This window comes from Oncorhynchus mykiss, chromosome 4 (assembly GCF_013265735.2).
Source record: "Oncorhynchus mykiss isolate Arlee chromosome 4, USDA_OmykA_1.1, whole genome shotgun sequence".
NCBI classification, from domain to species: domain Eukaryota; kingdom Metazoa; phylum Chordata; class Actinopteri; order Salmoniformes; family Salmonidae; genus Oncorhynchus; species Oncorhynchus mykiss.
The window spans coordinates 3,390,551-3,407,649 of NC_048568.1; the positions used below are offsets into that span (position 1 = coordinate 3,390,551).

At 39.6% G+C, this 17,099-nt stretch overlaps 1 protein-coding gene across 2 annotated transcripts in view; it reads left to right on the forward strand.

Annotated features, from left to right (window-relative positions):
- The window catches only part of negr1 (neuronal growth regulator 1), a 400,053-nt gene that overhangs the window by 215,225 nt on the left and 167,729 nt on the right, over nucleotides 1-17,099 (forward strand). For both annotated transcript variants that reach the window (XM_021599922.2, XM_021599923.2), the window contains exon 4: nucleotides 12,241-12,372. In XM_021599922.2, coding sequence (XP_021455597.2) covers nucleotides 12,241-12,372 — 132 coding nt within the window. The remainder of the gene's footprint in view (nucleotides 1-12,240; nucleotides 12,373-17,099) is intronic.

Consider the following 17,099-nt stretch of genomic DNA (forward strand, 5'->3'; position numbering starts at 1 on the left):
TTCCTAGCCACATGTGGCTAAACATTTGAATACAAAATGTTACTGAAATAATACTACAGGTGACAAAGGTGGGGTCCTCAGTCAGGTATGACTCAGTGGGTTTTAGATCCGCTGTACTAATCGAGTCCCGGCTAGATGTTAATGTTCCAGATTGACAATAAACTCTGGAGGTTGATGTGTCAAGGCAGAGAAACTGTTTTTGAAGAGACACGGTGTGAAAGGAAAAGGGTTCTGGCCCGTACCTTGAGCAGGCCTAGAGGGGAGCCGCTGAGAAAGCCACTGCGTGGGTAGTACTCTATTTTCAAGAGTTTAAAGGATAAATGGATGTAAAAATGCAGCCTGTGCTATAATGGATTTCTCTGTGGTGCTCGTGCTATCTCTGTGTTGCAGCCCTAGAGGAAATGTACTCCGTGCTCCCTACACAATGTGGGAAATTGCTTACTGTGACTGCACTGAATACAAAAATTAACCTCTCTATGATTTCTTTAATTTGTTTGGAGTGACATCTCCCTCAGGTGTGAGGGGCTCCTCTAAAGCTTCCGAATACCTCTCAACACACACCGTCAGTGTCTTCTCTCAATGAAGTTCTCAGTGGAGGACCTTTGCATGGTTTTGTTCAACCAGGCAATTGTTGAGTGCTAATGGACCTGTGTGTGATATCTTTTTTTTTAAAGCCAGTGGCTCAGATTTTCCTTCACTTCTTCGTCAGATTGTATACCATTTGTCACAATGCTACTGCTTGAGGTGGTTGAGTAGAGGTGGTCAGGGTTGAAACACTTAATACAGTAATGGATACTCCAAGGATACATTTCTTATTACAGGCCTGCTGATCTTAGTAATTTCCCCTTCCCCTTTCTAATCAATAAGATAACCAGGGTTTCACTATGCAGTCTGGGTAAGAGGAGACACACAGAATTCAGAAGCATAGACAATTTTTATGGGTGAATCTACTGTTGAGAAGTGCCCTTCTTTCAAACTCGCATTGAAGTATATTGACATTAACACACCGTAAAACTTCAATTAAACTCTGAATCTCAAATAGCCGCCTGTCCCTTTTAATAGCCAGGCAACGGCACACATTCCAGCAAATAAACGGCTGTTTTAAATAATCACCGGGTCTAAATGAATTGTTTACTAGGTTACAAAGTTTGATGTTTGACTTGTTACTTTAAATCATTCAGTAATGACTTGAAAAATGATGACAATCATCCGTTTTTATCGCCAGTAAGAAACTGCTAGCTAACTGGCAAGCACAAAAACAGTCAACAACTTCGGGATTACAGAACACTAGAAATTGGCCCTTTAATGGTGAAAGTAAAAACTGCCGTAAATGCAGAGTCGGAGAATAATCATTGAAGTTGTTTTTGGTGACGAGTGGCACGAGGAATGTTGTACATAACAAAACCACCAGGATAAGATAAATGGCACTGGAGGGAATAGCAGCTGTTTTACAGGCTCCTGACCAATTGTGTTATTTTGTGTTTTTGTTCATAATGTTTCCGCCATCATTTTCTATGACCGAAAAGACATTCTGAACATCAGTTCACTAACCTCGATTTGGATGAGGTTTTCTACTTCAATGAGCGAATGACATACTGAACATCCCGGACCAGGCCCAAATCCCCGACACTCGAAGGAGGAAGAGGCGCCATTATAGAGGCTGACGAGACTACGTTGGCAAGTGGATAAACCACCACTGCCCTCAATTTCATTGGAGAATGTGCAATCACTGGTGAATAAACTGGACGTGCTCCTATCAACGTGATCTGAAGAAATTGTCACTCAAACAGAAAGGGAAAGTAACAGAGTCACTGATAACAACTAAATTAAACAGGTGGGGTTTTAGGAGGGGTTTTGAAAGACACTCATGAGGGTGTCCGCTGAAAATTGACTAGCAACAACAACTGGGACCTAAAAGACACCCACCATGAGCTCCAACTAAATTTGCCCAAGAGGAAGCAAACAAAAGAAAAGCCCACACCAAACGTAAATATAGGAAGCAAACCAAAAAGTGTAGCAAAACTTACAGGGAAGATCAGATAAAGGATTGTTTGTTTAGAAATCAAATAGGGAGAGACAACTAAAGGTGTTAACCCTGTCATCTTTCAAGACAACTGGAGCACTGGGCCAGACCCTCGTAAATATCTACTGGGCCAGCACAGGTGAAACACCTTCCCACTTACGAGATGGACAAGCCAGCACAGGTGTAAAACATACTGCCTAACGAGGTGACGCCAATCTGTTAACAAACTAATATACTATGTTTCTCCGAGTCTTGGCTGAACAAGGACATGGTAAATATAAATCTAACTCGTCGGTAGGACAAAACAGCAGCGTCGGTAAAACTCAGGGGGGTAGTGTGTGTCTCTCTCAACAGCTAGTGCTGTTGTTAACACTTCTTATGGTATAGGGGACGCTTGCATCCCACTTGGCCAAAAGCCAGGGAAAATGCAGCGCGTCAAATTCAAATAATATTATCTAAAAATCAAATTTTCATTAAATCACGCATGTAAGATACTAAATTAAAGCTACACTCGTAGTGAATCCAGCCAACATGTCAGATTTTAAAAAGGCTTTTCGGCGAAAGCATAATAAGCTATTATCTGATGACAGCACAACAGTAAACAAAGAGAGTAGAATACACAAAACGCAGAAATAAAATATAAAACATGCCTTACCTTTGATGAGCTTCTTTTGTTGGCACTCCAATATGTCCCATAAACATCACAATTGGTCGTTTTGTTTGATTAATTCCGTTCATATATATCCAAAATGTCCATTTATTTGGCGTGTTTGATCCAGATAATAACAGCTTCCAAATTGCGCAACGTCACTACAAAATATCTCAAAGGTTGCCTATAAACTTTGCCAAAACATTTCAAACTACTTTTGTAATACAACTTTAGGTATTTTTTAACGTTAATAATCGATCAAATTGAAGACGGTCTATCTGTTTTCAATACAGGAAGACAAGAAACCAAGCTACTTTTCAAGTCTTGCGCAACTCTCAGCAGTGTTACGCAGTTCATAGATGGCCATACTTCTTCATTGCACAAAGGAATAACCTCAACCAAATTCCAAAGACGGGTGACATCCAGTGGAAGCGGTAGGAACTGAAAACAAGTGCCTAAGAAATATCGTTTCCCAATGAGAACACTGAACAGATAGAGACCTCAGGGGTTTTGGGGTTTTGTCTGCTACATAAGTTATGTTATACTCACAGACATGATTCAAACAGTTTTAGAAACTCCAGAGTGTTGTCTATCCAAATCTACTAATAATATGCATATCTTATATTCTTGGCACGGGTAGCAGGAAGTTGAAATTGGGCACGCTATTTATCCAAAAGTGAAAATGCTGCCCCCTATACCTTAAGAAGTTAACAAAGGTAGTCTTGAGGTCCTGCTCGCCTAAGTTAGAATAATTAATGATAAGCTGTAGACCATACTATTTGGTAACCATAGTGACTACATGGAACTATATTCCACATCAAGTAACTCATGCAAGCAGTATAATTAGATAAAAATACAGATAAAAATACACTTTATTGAACAGTGGAGACTGTAAAGTAACACAAACACAGACATGCATGCTCACACATGATAACATACACACGTACATGTGGATTTTGTGTTGTAGAGATGTGTTAGTAGAGTAGTGGCCTGTGGGCACACACTTAAAGTGTTGTGAAATGTGTTGTTAATGTATTGTAATGTTTTAAAAATGTTGCTGGTCACCAGGAAGAGTAGCTGCTGCCTTGGGGATCCAAAATAAATACAAATAGAAACATTTTCGTAGCTGTCTACTTACCACCACAAACCGATGCTGGCACTAAGATTGCACTCAACGTGCTGTATAGAGCCATTAGCAAACAAGAAAATACTCTCACAGAGGTGGTACTCCTAGTGGCCAGTGATTTTAACTCATTTCTACCAGTATGTCACCTGTGCAACTAGAGGCGAAAAACTCTAGATTACCGTTATTCCACACACAGAGGCGCATACAAAGCTTTCACTCACCAACCATTTGGCCAAAACCATAACTCTATCCTCCTGATTCCTGCTTACAAGCAAAAATTCAAACAGGAAGTACAAGTGATGGCCTCAATACAGAAGTGTTCCGATGAAGCGGATGCTAAGCTACAGAATGGTTTAGCACAGACTGGAATATGTTCCAGGTTTCATCCGATGGATTGAGGATTTTCCCACATCAGTCACAGGCTTCATTAATAAGTGCATCGAAGACATCATCCCCACAGTACCCGTACATACATTACCGTTCAAAAGTTTGGGGTCACTTAGAAATTTCCTTGTTTTTGAAAGAAAATCACTTTTTTTGTCCATTAAAATAATATCAAATTGATTATAAATACAGTCTAGACATTGTTAATGTTGGAAATGACAATTGTAGCTGGAAACGGCTGATGGAATATCTACATAGGCGTACAGAGGTGTTCCAATGGCACGTTGTGTTAGCTAATCCAAGTTTATCATTTTAAAAGGCTAATTGATCATTAGAAAACCCTTTTGCAATTATGTTAGCACAGCTGAAAACTGTTGTGTTGAATAAAGAAGCAATACAACTGGCCTTGAGTATCTAGAGCGTCAGCATTTGTGGATTCGATTACAGGCTCAAAATGGCCAGAAACAAAGAAATGTATTCTGAAACTCGTCAGTCTATTCTTGTTCGGAGAAATGAAGGCTATGCCATGCGAGAAATTGCCAAGAAACTGAAGACCTCGGACAACGCTGTTTACTAATCCCTTCACAGAACAGAGCAAACTGGCTCTAACCAGAATAGAAAGAGGAGTGTGAGTCCCCGGTGCACAACTGAGCAAGAGGACAAGTACATTAGAGTGTCTAGTTTGAGAAACAGACGCCTCACAAGTCCTCAACTGGCAGCTTCATTAAATAGTACCCGCAAAACACCAGTCTCAACGTCAACAGTGTAGAGGCGACTCCGGAATGCTGGCCTTCTAGGCAGAGTTGCAAAGAAAAAGCCATATCTCTGATGGGCAAAAGAACACAGACACTGGACAGAGGGCGATTGGAAAATAGTGTTATGGACAGACAAATCTAAGTTTGAAGTATTAGGAACACAAAGAGGAAGATTTGTGAGATGCTGAAAAAATGAAAAGATGCTGGAGGAGTGTTTGACACCATCTGTCAAGCAAGGTGGGGGTAATGTGATGGTCCGGGGGTGCTTTGTTAGTGGTAAAGTGGGAGATTTGTACAGGGTTAAAGGGATCTTGAAGAGGGAAGGTTATGATTCCATTTTGCAACGCCATGCTATACCCTGTGGATGGCGCTTAATTCAAGCAAATTTCTTCCTACAACAGGACAGTGACCCAAACACAGCTCCAAACTATGAAATAACTATTTAGGGAAGAAGCAGTCAGCTGGTATTCTGTCTATAATGGAGTGGCCAGCACAGTCACTGGATGTCAACCCTATTGAGCTGCTGTGGGAGTATCTTGACCGTATGGTACGTAAGAAGTGCCCATCAAGACAATCCAACTTGTGAGAGGTGCTTCAGGAAGCATGGGGTGAAATCTCTTCAGATCACCTCAACAAATTGACAATTAGAATGCCAAAGGTCTGCAAGGCTGTAATTGATGCAAATAGAGGAAAATTTGACGAAAGGACACAATTATTATTTAAATTAAAAATCATTATTTAAAATCTTGTCAACTTCTTGACTATGTTTCCTATTCATTTTGCAACTAATTTCATGTACAGTTGAAGTCGGAAGTTTACATACACTTAGGTTGGAGTCATTAAAACTCGTTTTTCAACCACTCTACACATTTCTTGTAAACAAACTATAGTTTTGTCAAGTCGGTTAGGACATCTACTTTGTGCATGACACAAGTCATTTTTCCAACAATTGTTTACAGACAGATTATTTCAATTATAATTCACTGTATCACAATTCCAGTGGGTCAGAAGTTTACATACACTAAGTTGACAGTGCCTTTAAACAGCTTGGAAAATTCCAGAAAATGATGTCATGGCTTTAGAAGCTTCTGATAGGCTAATTGACGAATCAATTGGAAGTGTACCTGTGGATGTTTTTCAAGGCCTACCTTCAAACTCAGTGCCTCTTTGCTTGATATCATGGGAAAATCTAAAGAAATCAGCCAAGACCTCAGAAGAAAAATGTAGACCCCCACAAGTCTGGTTCATCCTTGGGAGCAGTTTCCATACTCCTGAAGGTACCACGTTCATCTGTACAAACAATAGTATGCAAGTATAAACACCACGGGACCGTGCAGCCGTCATACCGCTCAGGAAGTAGACGCGTTCTGTGTTCTAGAGATGAACATACTTTGTTGCGAAAAATGAAAATCAAACCCAGAACAACAGCAAATTATCTTGTGAAGACGCTGGAGGAAAAAGGTACAAAAGTATCTATATCCACATTAAAATGAGACCTATATCGACATAACCTGTTGTTGTTGGGATGTTTTTCATCGGCAGGGACTGGGAAACTGGTCAGAATTGAAGGAATGATGGATGGCGCTAAATACAGGGAAATTCTTGAGGGAAACCTGTTTCAGTCTTTTAGAGATTTGAGACTGGGAGGGAGGTTCACCTTCCAGCAGGACAATGACCCTAAGCATACTGCTAAAGCAACACCCGAGTGGTTTAAGGGGAAACATTTAAATGTCTTGGAATGGCCTAGTCAAAGCCCAGACCTCAGTCCAATTGAGAATCTGTGGTATGACTTAAACATTGCTGTACACCAGCGGAACACATCCAACTTGAAGGAGCTGGAGCAGTTTTGCCTTGAAGAATTGGCGAAAATCCCAGTGGCTTGATGTGCCAAGCTTATCCCATATCCCAAGAGATTTGCAGCTGTATTGCTACAAAAGTTGTCTCTACAAGGTACTGACTTTGTGAATAGTTACAGTGGGGAGAACAAGTAGTTGATACACTGCCGATTTTGCAGGTTTTCCCTACTTACAAAGCATGTAGAGGTCTGTAATTTTTTTTATCTTAGGTACATTTCAACTATGAGAGACGGAATCTAAAACAAAAATCCAGAAAATCACATTGTATGATTTTTAGGTAATTAATTAGCATTTTATTGCATGACATACAGTGGGGCAAAAAAGTATTTAGTCAGCCACCAGTTGTGCAAGTTCTCCCACTTAAAAGATGAGAGAGGCCTGTAATTTTCATCATAGGTAGACTTCACCTATGACAGACAAAATGAGAAGAAAAAAATCCAGAAAATCACAGTGTAGGATTTTTTATGAATTTATTTGCAAATTATGGTGGAAAATAAGTATTTGGTTAACTACAAACAAGCAAGATTTCTGGCTCTCACAGACCTGTAACTTCTTCTTTAAGAGGCTCCTCTGTCCTCCACTCATTACCTGTATTAATGGTACCTGTTGAACTTGTTATCAGTATAAAAGACACCTGTCCACAATTGGTGGCTGACTAAATACTTTTTTGCCCCACTGTAAGTATTTGATCACCTACCAACCAGTAAGAATTCCGGCTCTTACAGACCTGTTAGTTTTTATTTAAGAAGCCCTCCTGTTCTCCACTCATAACCTGCATTAGCTGCACCTGTTTGAACTCGTTACCTGTATAAAATATACCTGTCCACACACTCAATCAAACAGACTCCAACCTCTCAACAATTGCCAAGACCAGAGAGCTGTGTAAGGACATCAGAGAAAAAATGTGTAGACCTGCACAAGGCTGGGATGGGCTACAGGACAATAGGCAAGCAGCTTGGTGAGAAGGCAACAACTGTTGGCGCAATTATTAGAAAATGGAAGAAGTTCAAGATGACGGTCAATCCCCCTCGGTCTGGGGCTCCATGCAAGATCTCACCTCGTGGGGCATCAATGATCATGAAGAAGGTGAGGGATCAGCCCAGAACTACACGTCAGGACCTGGTCAATGACCTGAAGAGAGCTGGGACCACAGTCTCAAAGAAAACCATTAGTAACACACTACGCCGTCATGGATTAAAATCCTGCAGCGCACGCAAGGTCCCCCTGCTCAAGCCAGTGCATGTCTAGGCCCGTCTGAAGTTTGCCAATGACCATCTGGATGATCCAGAGGAGGAATGGGAGAAGGTCATGTGGTCTGATGAGACAAAAATGTAGCTTTTTGGTCTAAACTCCACTCGCCGCATTTGGAGGCCAACAACCTCCTTCCCTCAGTAAGAGCATTGAAGATGGGTCGTGGCTGGGTCTTCCAGCATGACAACGACCCAAAACACACAGCTCGGGCAACTACGGAGTGTCTCCGTAAGAAGCAGTCTCCAGACCTGAACCCAATAGAAAATCTTTGGAGGGAGCTGAAAGTCTGTATTGCCCAACGACAACCCGAAACCTGAAGGATCTGGAGAAGGTCTGTATGGAGGAGTTGGCCAAAATCCCTGGTGCAGTGTGTGGAGCTTCGCTGCACAGACATTTTCAGGTCTCTCCAGAAATGTTCATTTGTGTTCAAGTATGGGCTCTGGCTGAACCACTCAAGGACATTCAGAGACGTGTCCCCGAACCCACTTCTGTGTTGTCTTCGTTGTGCGCTCGCTGTCGTTGTCCTGTTGGAAGGTGAACCTTCACCCCAGTCTGGGGTGAAGGTTTGAAGGTTTGAAGCAGGTTTTCATCAAGGATCTCTCTGTACTTTGCTCTGTTCATCTTTCCCTTGATCCTGACTAGTCTTCCAGTCCCTGCCGCGGAACAACATCCCCACAGCATGATGCTGGCAACACCGTGCTTCACCGTAGGGGTGGTACCAGGTTTCCTCCAGACGTGACGCTTGGCATTCAGGCCAAAGAGTTAGAATAATTGTATAATTTGTTTTGGTACTGTCCATATTTTGCTTGTTTTTGGTCACACGTTCAGGAATAGCTGAAGAATTTCAACATTTACCTGGAGCTAACTCTGCAAATAGCAGTGCTGGGTGATTTGAAATGTCATAGTCAATCGATCAATAATATAACACTTTTAGCTTAAAAAAGTATATTTAATTTACAATCTGTAGAAATTTTGAGAGTAGAAATGTTCAGAACTTTTGTGAAACATCACAGCACAGTAGAAAAATATATGGCAAATAGTAATCAAGACTGGATGGTGTTCAGAGATAGATGGTAGGTGTTGAGTGGAGCTGAATTGTGGGAGTATAAATAAGAAAATTACGAATGTAAACTGTACTGTGTTCGTAGAATATATATATATATATATGTATATATATATATATATATATATATATATACAGTGCCTTGCGAAAGTATTCGGCCCTCTTGAACTTTGCGACCTTTTACCACATTTCAGGCTTCAAACGTGAAGAATCAACAACAAGTGGGACACAATCATGAAGTGGAACGACATTTATTGGATATTTCAAACTTTTTTAACAAATCAAAAACTGAAAAATTGGGCGTGCAAAATTATTCAGCCCCTTTACTTTCAGTGCAGCAAACTCTCTCCAGAAGTTCAGTGAGGATCTCTGAATGATCCAATGTTGACCTAAATGACTAATGATGATAAATACAATCCACCTGTGTGTAATCAAGTCTCCGTATAAATGCACCTGCACTGTGATAGTCTCAGTGGTCCGTTAAAAGCGCAGAGAGCATCATGAAGAACAAGGAACACACCAGGCAGGTCCGAGATACTGTTGTGAAGAAGTTTAAAGCCGGATTTGGATACAAAAAGATTTCCCAAGCTGTAAACATCCCAAGGAGCACTGTGCAAGCGATAATATTGAAATGGAAGGAGTATCAGACCACTGCAAATCTACCAAGACCTGGCCGTCCCTCTAAACTTTCAGCTCATACAAGGAGAAGACTGATCAGAGATGCAGCCAAGAGGCCCATGATCACTCTGGATGAACTGCAGAGATCTACAGCTGAGGTGGGAGACTCTGTCCATAGGACAACAATCAGTCGTATATTGCACAAATCTGGCCTTTATGGAAGAGTGGCAAGAAGAAAGCCATTTCTTAAAGATATCCATAAAAAGTGTTGTTTAAAGTTTGCCACAAGCCACCTGGGAGACACACCAAACATGTGGAAGAAGGTGCTCTGGTCAGATGAAACCAAAATTGAACTTTTTGGCAACAATGCAAAACGTTATGTTTGGCGTAAAAGCAACACAGCTCATCACACTGAACACACCATCCCCACTGTCAAACATGGTGGTGGCAGCATCATGGTTTGGGCCTGCTTTTCTTCAGCAGGGACAGGGAAGATTGTTAAAATTGATGGGAAGATGGATGGAGCCAAATACAGGACCATTCTGGAAGAAAACCTGATGGAGTCTGCAAAAGACCTGAGACTGGGACGGAGATTTGTCTTCCAACAAGACAATGATCCAAAACATAAAGCAAAATCTACAATGGAATGGTTCAAAAATAAACATATCCAGGTGTTAGAATGGCCAAGTCAAAGTCCAGACCTGAATCCAATTGAGAATCTGTGGAAAGAACTGAAAACTGCTGTTCACAAATGCTCCCCATCCAACCTCACTGAGTTCGAGCTGTTTTGCAAGGAGGAATGGGAAAAAATTTCAGTCTCTCGATGTGCAAAACTGATAGAGACATTCCCCAAGCGACTTACAGCTGTAATCGCAGCAAAAGGTGGTGCTACAAAGTATTAACTTAAGGGGGCTGAATAATTTTGCACGCCCAATTTTTCAGTTTTTGATTTGTTAAAAAAGTTTGAAATATCCAATAAATGTCGTTCCACTTCATGATTGTGTCCCACTTGTTGTTGATTCTTCACAAAAAAATACAGTTTTATATCTTTATGTTTGAAGCCTGAAATGTGGCAAAAGGTCGCAAAGTTCAAGTGGGCCGAATACTTTCACAAGGCACTGTATATATATATACTGTAGGCACTGTATATATATATACTGTAGGTTCAGAACTTTTGTGAAACAGCACAGTTAAAAATATATAGCAAATATCAATCAAAACGGGAATGTCTTCAGAGATAGAAGGTAGGGGTTGAGGGTAGCTGAAGGATGGGACTAAGTGCAAACAAAATATAACTATTGTAAAAATATACTGTGTCCGTAAAATGTATATAGTATGTACAAGCTGTAAGTAGAAGCCTACGTGTTGTTGTCCATTAGTTTACTCCAATTAGGGGAGGGGTGGTAGGGTATTGGAAAATAATAAAGGAAAATATATATTTATTTTAAGATTCTGTTTTTGTGAATATATATATATATATATATATATATATATATATACACACACACACACCCATTGGATTGGAAATCTATCTGCAATATGAAAGCTCATCTACCCCCTAAATTGATAGTCAGTGATGTGTTGGATTTGCCCCAAACATAACACTTTGTATTCCATACAAAAAGTACATTTATTTACATTTTTTTTTGCAGTACTACTTTTGTACCTTATTGCAAACAGGATGCATGTTTTGGAATATTTTTATTCTGTACAGGCTTCCTTCTATTCACTCTGTCGTTTCAGTTAGTATTGTGGAGTAAATACAATGTTGTTGATCCATCCTCAGTTTTCTCCTTTCACAGCCGTTAAACTCTGTAACTGTTTTAACCTTGGCCTCATGGTGCATTCCCTGGGTGGTTTCCTTCCTCTCCGGCAACTGAATTAGTAAGGACGCATGTATATTTGTTGTGACTGGGTTTATTAGTACACCATCCAAAGTGTAATTAATAACTTCACCATGCTCAAAGGGATATGTCAATGTCTGCTTTTTTTACACTACTAATGCTGCCCTTCTTTGATAGCCACTGGAAAACCTCCTTTGTGGTCTTTGTGGTTGAATATGCATTTTATATTTACTGCTTGACTGAGGGACCCTATAGATAATTGTATGTGTGGGTTACAGATAGTCATTCAAAAATCATCATTGCCCACCGAGTGAGTCCATGCAACTTAATATGTGACTTGTTAAGCACATTTTTACTCTTATTTAGGCTTTCAATAACAAAGGGCTTATTTATTGTTTTATTGATTTGTAAAAATGTATAAAAACATGATTCCACTTTAACATTGTGGGGTATTGTGTGTAGATCAGTGACACAATATCTCAATTTAGTCCATTTTAAATTCAGGCTGTAACACAACAAAATGTATAAAAAGTTAAGGGGTGTGAATACTTTCTCAAGGAACTGTATGTCATTGTACTAATTATTTTCCTGTATTTAGGGAATTGATGTTGAAGCACCTTGTAAACTGTATCTTCCTGAATAGGAATATGTTTTTTTCCTCTTGTTTGTAGCCAGGAAGTATGACAGTGGAGAATATCTAAACATCACCGGTATCACGAGGGACCAAGCAGGGGACTATGAATGCAGTGCAATGAATGACATTGCCTCTCCTGACACCAAGACAGTGAAAGTCATAGTCAAATGTAAGTACATCTCTGTCCTTGCTACAATTTGGCTGCCAAAGCAGATTCTCATCTATATCAATGTGTACTGTTCATTGACAATGACCCAGATCTCTTTATGAGCCATCTAGTCAGATCGGCTGAAGTTTGAATGAAAGTCTTGGTTTGAAGTTTCTCAATATTTAACAAGATAATTCCCTTTTTGTCTCGTTGCTGAGGTGATTAATTCACGTTAAGGAAAGGTCTGGCTGTTTTTAAGGGCTATTCCATTATGCAGGTAATGAGTCTTTCAAAATGTGTGAAGAGACAGTAATGAGGACCCAGAGCATTAATGAATGATACTGGCTTTAGTCATCATGGTCACATGGAAATCAGCACTCCTAAGTATGAGGTGGAAGGGTGCTTGACAATTATTACTCTTCCCATCCTCTTCTCTCTCGCTTTTAAGTCTTCCTCTCTGTTGATACCCTGTGCTGAATCATCCCACTGCTATAACCAGTCACAAGTGTTTGAGGAAAATGGTGACGCCTAGTTTGTTTGATGCTAATCGGGTTGATTAAGGAGTTCTCAGATTTCGATTAAGTTACTGTAATGATAATATATTCAGAAAAGTACACTGGGATGGTGATTTGAATGGTCCTGAATACAAAGTGATATGTTTGGGGCAAATACAATACAACACACTACTCCATATTCTCAAGCATCTTGATGGCGGTATCATGTTATGGGTATGCTTGTAATTGTTAAGGACTGGGGAGTTTTAAAGGATTACAAGGTAACTGAATGGAGCTAAGCACAGGTGACATCCTAGAAGAAAACCTGGTTCAGTCTGCTGTCCACCAGACACTGAGAGATTAATTCACCTTTAAGCAGGACAATAACAGTTTTGAATTAAATCTAGTTAAGTTACAGTTTTGAATTAAATCTATTTGAAAATATGTGGCAAGACCTGGAAATGGTTGTCAAGCAATGATCAACAACCAATTTGATAGAGCTTGAATACTTCTGAAAAGAATAATGGGCAAATGGTGCACAATCCAGGTGTGGAAAGCTCTTAGACTCACCCAGAAAGACTGTATTCGATGCCAAAAGTGTTTCTACAAAGTATTGACTCAAGGATGTGAATACTTATGTAAATGAGATATTTAATTTGAACATTTTCCCCTGGTGGCACTGGTCCCACTAAGTTTTTAAGTTGGTGGCACCAGCCCATGATTTGGTTGCCTGAATACTGTAATTCAAAGTGCTTTATTATAAAGTGTAATAGACTACTGAGATGCTATTCAATAAATAAGTTGTTCATCTTTTCATGTTCTAAATATTTGAATGTGCAACCTAATTCAGTGATTGTCATGCATTTTGGGTTGACAATTATAGTTGTTATATTTAATGTGTTAAAATACGGCTCTAGAATTTTCTGTATTTTTTTTCAATAGAGATTACTTTGCCTGCATCTTTATGTGCACCATTATCATAGGCTAATACTGTGTATCAAAACACGTTAGCTAGATCGCCAAATCTAAATATAATACCCAATGCTACGTAGTAGCCATGTAGCCACATATACTTGTAGACCTAAGTGTATATGTACATGTGTGTGACTGGTGAAAGCTGCTGGGTGTGAATGTGATGTAGGGGAATGAAAATGGGAACGTAAGACAAGTTGCTGAGTTGAAAAACATTAGTGGGAGGAAACTCCACACGATTCAAGGTTGCTGCGTTCATGTTAGGGGAACATAGCATGAGTGAAACGTTGGTTAACTCCATAAGATTCAAGAGATTACATGTTACCCCAGGAAACCCATTGTGGGTGGTAACTGTAATAAAGTCTATATAGACTGTAGATGACAGGGTAGCTTTATTCACATGAGGGTAATTTAGTGAAACAAGGTAGCTTTATTCACATCAGGGTAATTGAACTGAGTCCTGTGCAACTCAATACGATTCAAGGTTGCTGTGTTCACATCAGTGGAACATAGCAGGAGTGAAATTTAGGTGCAATTCCATACAGTGGTTCCTGCTTTAAAAGTTGTGAGCTTGCGCCGCGGGACTTAGAGGTACCCAGCGTCACGGCTTCATTGCTCCAGAACATCACAAGGGGGAGTTAGAGCACTCATTATGCATTTGGGTCCCAAGGTTTTTATATGACCAATCATATCGAGTGGTTCCAATGATGAATTTGATGTGAGCCACCCGTCCCTGGGTGAAGATGGCTGGCGAACTAAATGTAAGTAGTTATAACGTCATAACGAGTCAAGAAAAAAATTTACAATTGAGAGGAATAGGTTAGTTAATGTAGAGACAAACATCTGTGCATATTTTTTTGTCATTAAGTTAATTAATTTACGAATATCGAGAATTCATTTATAATTAGTGTTGTTTGATGTTTTAGGGACTACTGAGAACCAGCACACCAGGCTGTCGTCTTGTGAAACAGTGGATGTAAAGAATCAAATTGCAAATTGAATGTACAATTGTTGGAAGCTTGCTTGAAATGCAGCTGAAGTAACAATAGCTAGCTAACTATTTACTTGCTTATTGTGTAGTGGAGGATAAAAATAACGGTATGCCTATGGATGTGTAGCTAGCTACAGTATGTAGCCGATCTAACACGTTAGGATCTAAACTAATATTGATACCAATCTATGAACTTCAGCTATCATTGTTGTTGTATCATCTTCAACTCTGAATGAAGCCCATGGATAGAGTAGAATATAATAACTTTATTATGCCAAGGATGCAAGTCCTATAAACATGTACTGTCGTTATTACCACGCATGAGATTCCCACATTGTAGCCTGTACATTGAATTTTATTTACTAATCATGTAGTCTTCCTTGGCAAATACATGTGCGGTTCAGGTATGAATCTCTCTGATATGACTGAAAAAGAATGTCTAACTCTATTATTTGAATGATGCTGTGTCTGCATGTATGTATTACAATTATACACTTCAACAGTGTTTACCACTCCTGCTCCTGGGTCATCAATGATTACACATTGTAACTATGCAATAGACTAGAAACATTATTTAATTAAAGGCTGAATTTTAATTCATATATTCAGAAAAAAATATGCATATCTAACTCCCTTCATCTGCATTAATCTGAGTACACAGGATAGTATTTCAATGAGATACTTAATTTCAACCAGTGGAGAATGTTAAATGTTTTACTGAAAGAAGTTCATTATCCAGATGTTATAAATACATAATACATGCATTATCATTATGATAATTGTATATTATAAATACAAGTTAAATCTGTACTTCAATGCACATATGGTGTGCATTATAAAATGAGGAAGAAAGATGAGTTGGGGAAATAAGGTGTATAAGACAGAAAGGGAAAGAGGTAAAGAACACCGGCAGACAACATATGATTAATGAATTACAATGCTACCCTAATATGTTCTCAGTTCATCACAATTGCGGTGTCTCCTAACCAGCCTTGGCCCCCAGTTGGCCCAAAGGTTATCTTAAGAGCGGGTGAGGTGGCGATGACGGGACTGGCTTCCTCTCTCACATCAAAACATACCTGCAGATGCGAGACAGATGGATAGAGAGAGAGAATAAAAAAAACAAGGCTTAATCATGATAACACGGTCAGTCATCATAATCATCAGGAGGTGAAATGCAAAACTGACTTTGGATCATTACGACTACTGCATCTCTGTCTGTATTTCAATGTAAGGCATCTCTTTAATAATACTTCCTGTTCACCCAAACAAGTGACCTCTCACCTATGATCATGCTGTGCTCTCTGTGTCAGCCAGTTCAGATGCGGGAGGGTTTCACCAAAACAGCTGATATAACCTAGAGAATTTATGGAGAAAGGGGAGAGCAATGAAGTGAAGGAGAGAGACTGTTATTGTGTGTTTGTGTGTGTGTGGTCTCACCTGGTGTCCACACTAAGTGGCTACAGAGTACTTTATACTGAAAAACATGAGGACAAACAATAGAAGATAATGTCAATAGAAGATACTGTATGTGACGCAGACACCTATCAGAGTGTACCTGACACATTTAAATATAGAGGGGTATGTGTCTCACCAATTGGTTATTGCCAGGCTAACCCCCAGGGAAATCATGACTTGGCAGCAACAGATAGCAACAGATAGTCCAGTGAAAATTGATGTGTTTATGTGGTGTAAATCTGAAAATTAGCAGCTGACATCTTAAGGGATTTCTAATTAATGAATGTGAGACAGGTTCCATGTACAACAAGACAGGCCGAGATGAAGAGAAAAAGAACACAGAACAGTTTAATTACCTCTGTTTATGGACACTTTTGCCAGCAATAAAGCTTCCACGGCCTGTTCCTCGGATTGTGAACATCTGGTAATATCTATATTTTGACCCCTTGATCAGCTCGCTCTCTGAAAGTAAAGAAGATAGCTTATTTTTTGTAGATATGAAAACAATAACTGAGATTTGACCGTTCAATCCAAAGCAGCAGATGTAATTTTCAGGATACTGGTATTGTTGTTGTTCATTAGGTGATGGGATATTTGCAATGATACCTGCACCATCTACACGCTGCAAAGACTCCCTAACTCTTCGTGACAGACATATTGTCTTCTTTCATCCTTCTGTCAAAAAAAGCAAACCATTACACTGTCATGAAATATGATTATATATCAACTATGAAACAAATATGACATGGCCTGCTTATGAGTTGCCATGAAAGAAAGTTAGATTAATTCAACTGAAAATTGCGAGAACAGGCGTTCGTAGCTAAATGCTTTTG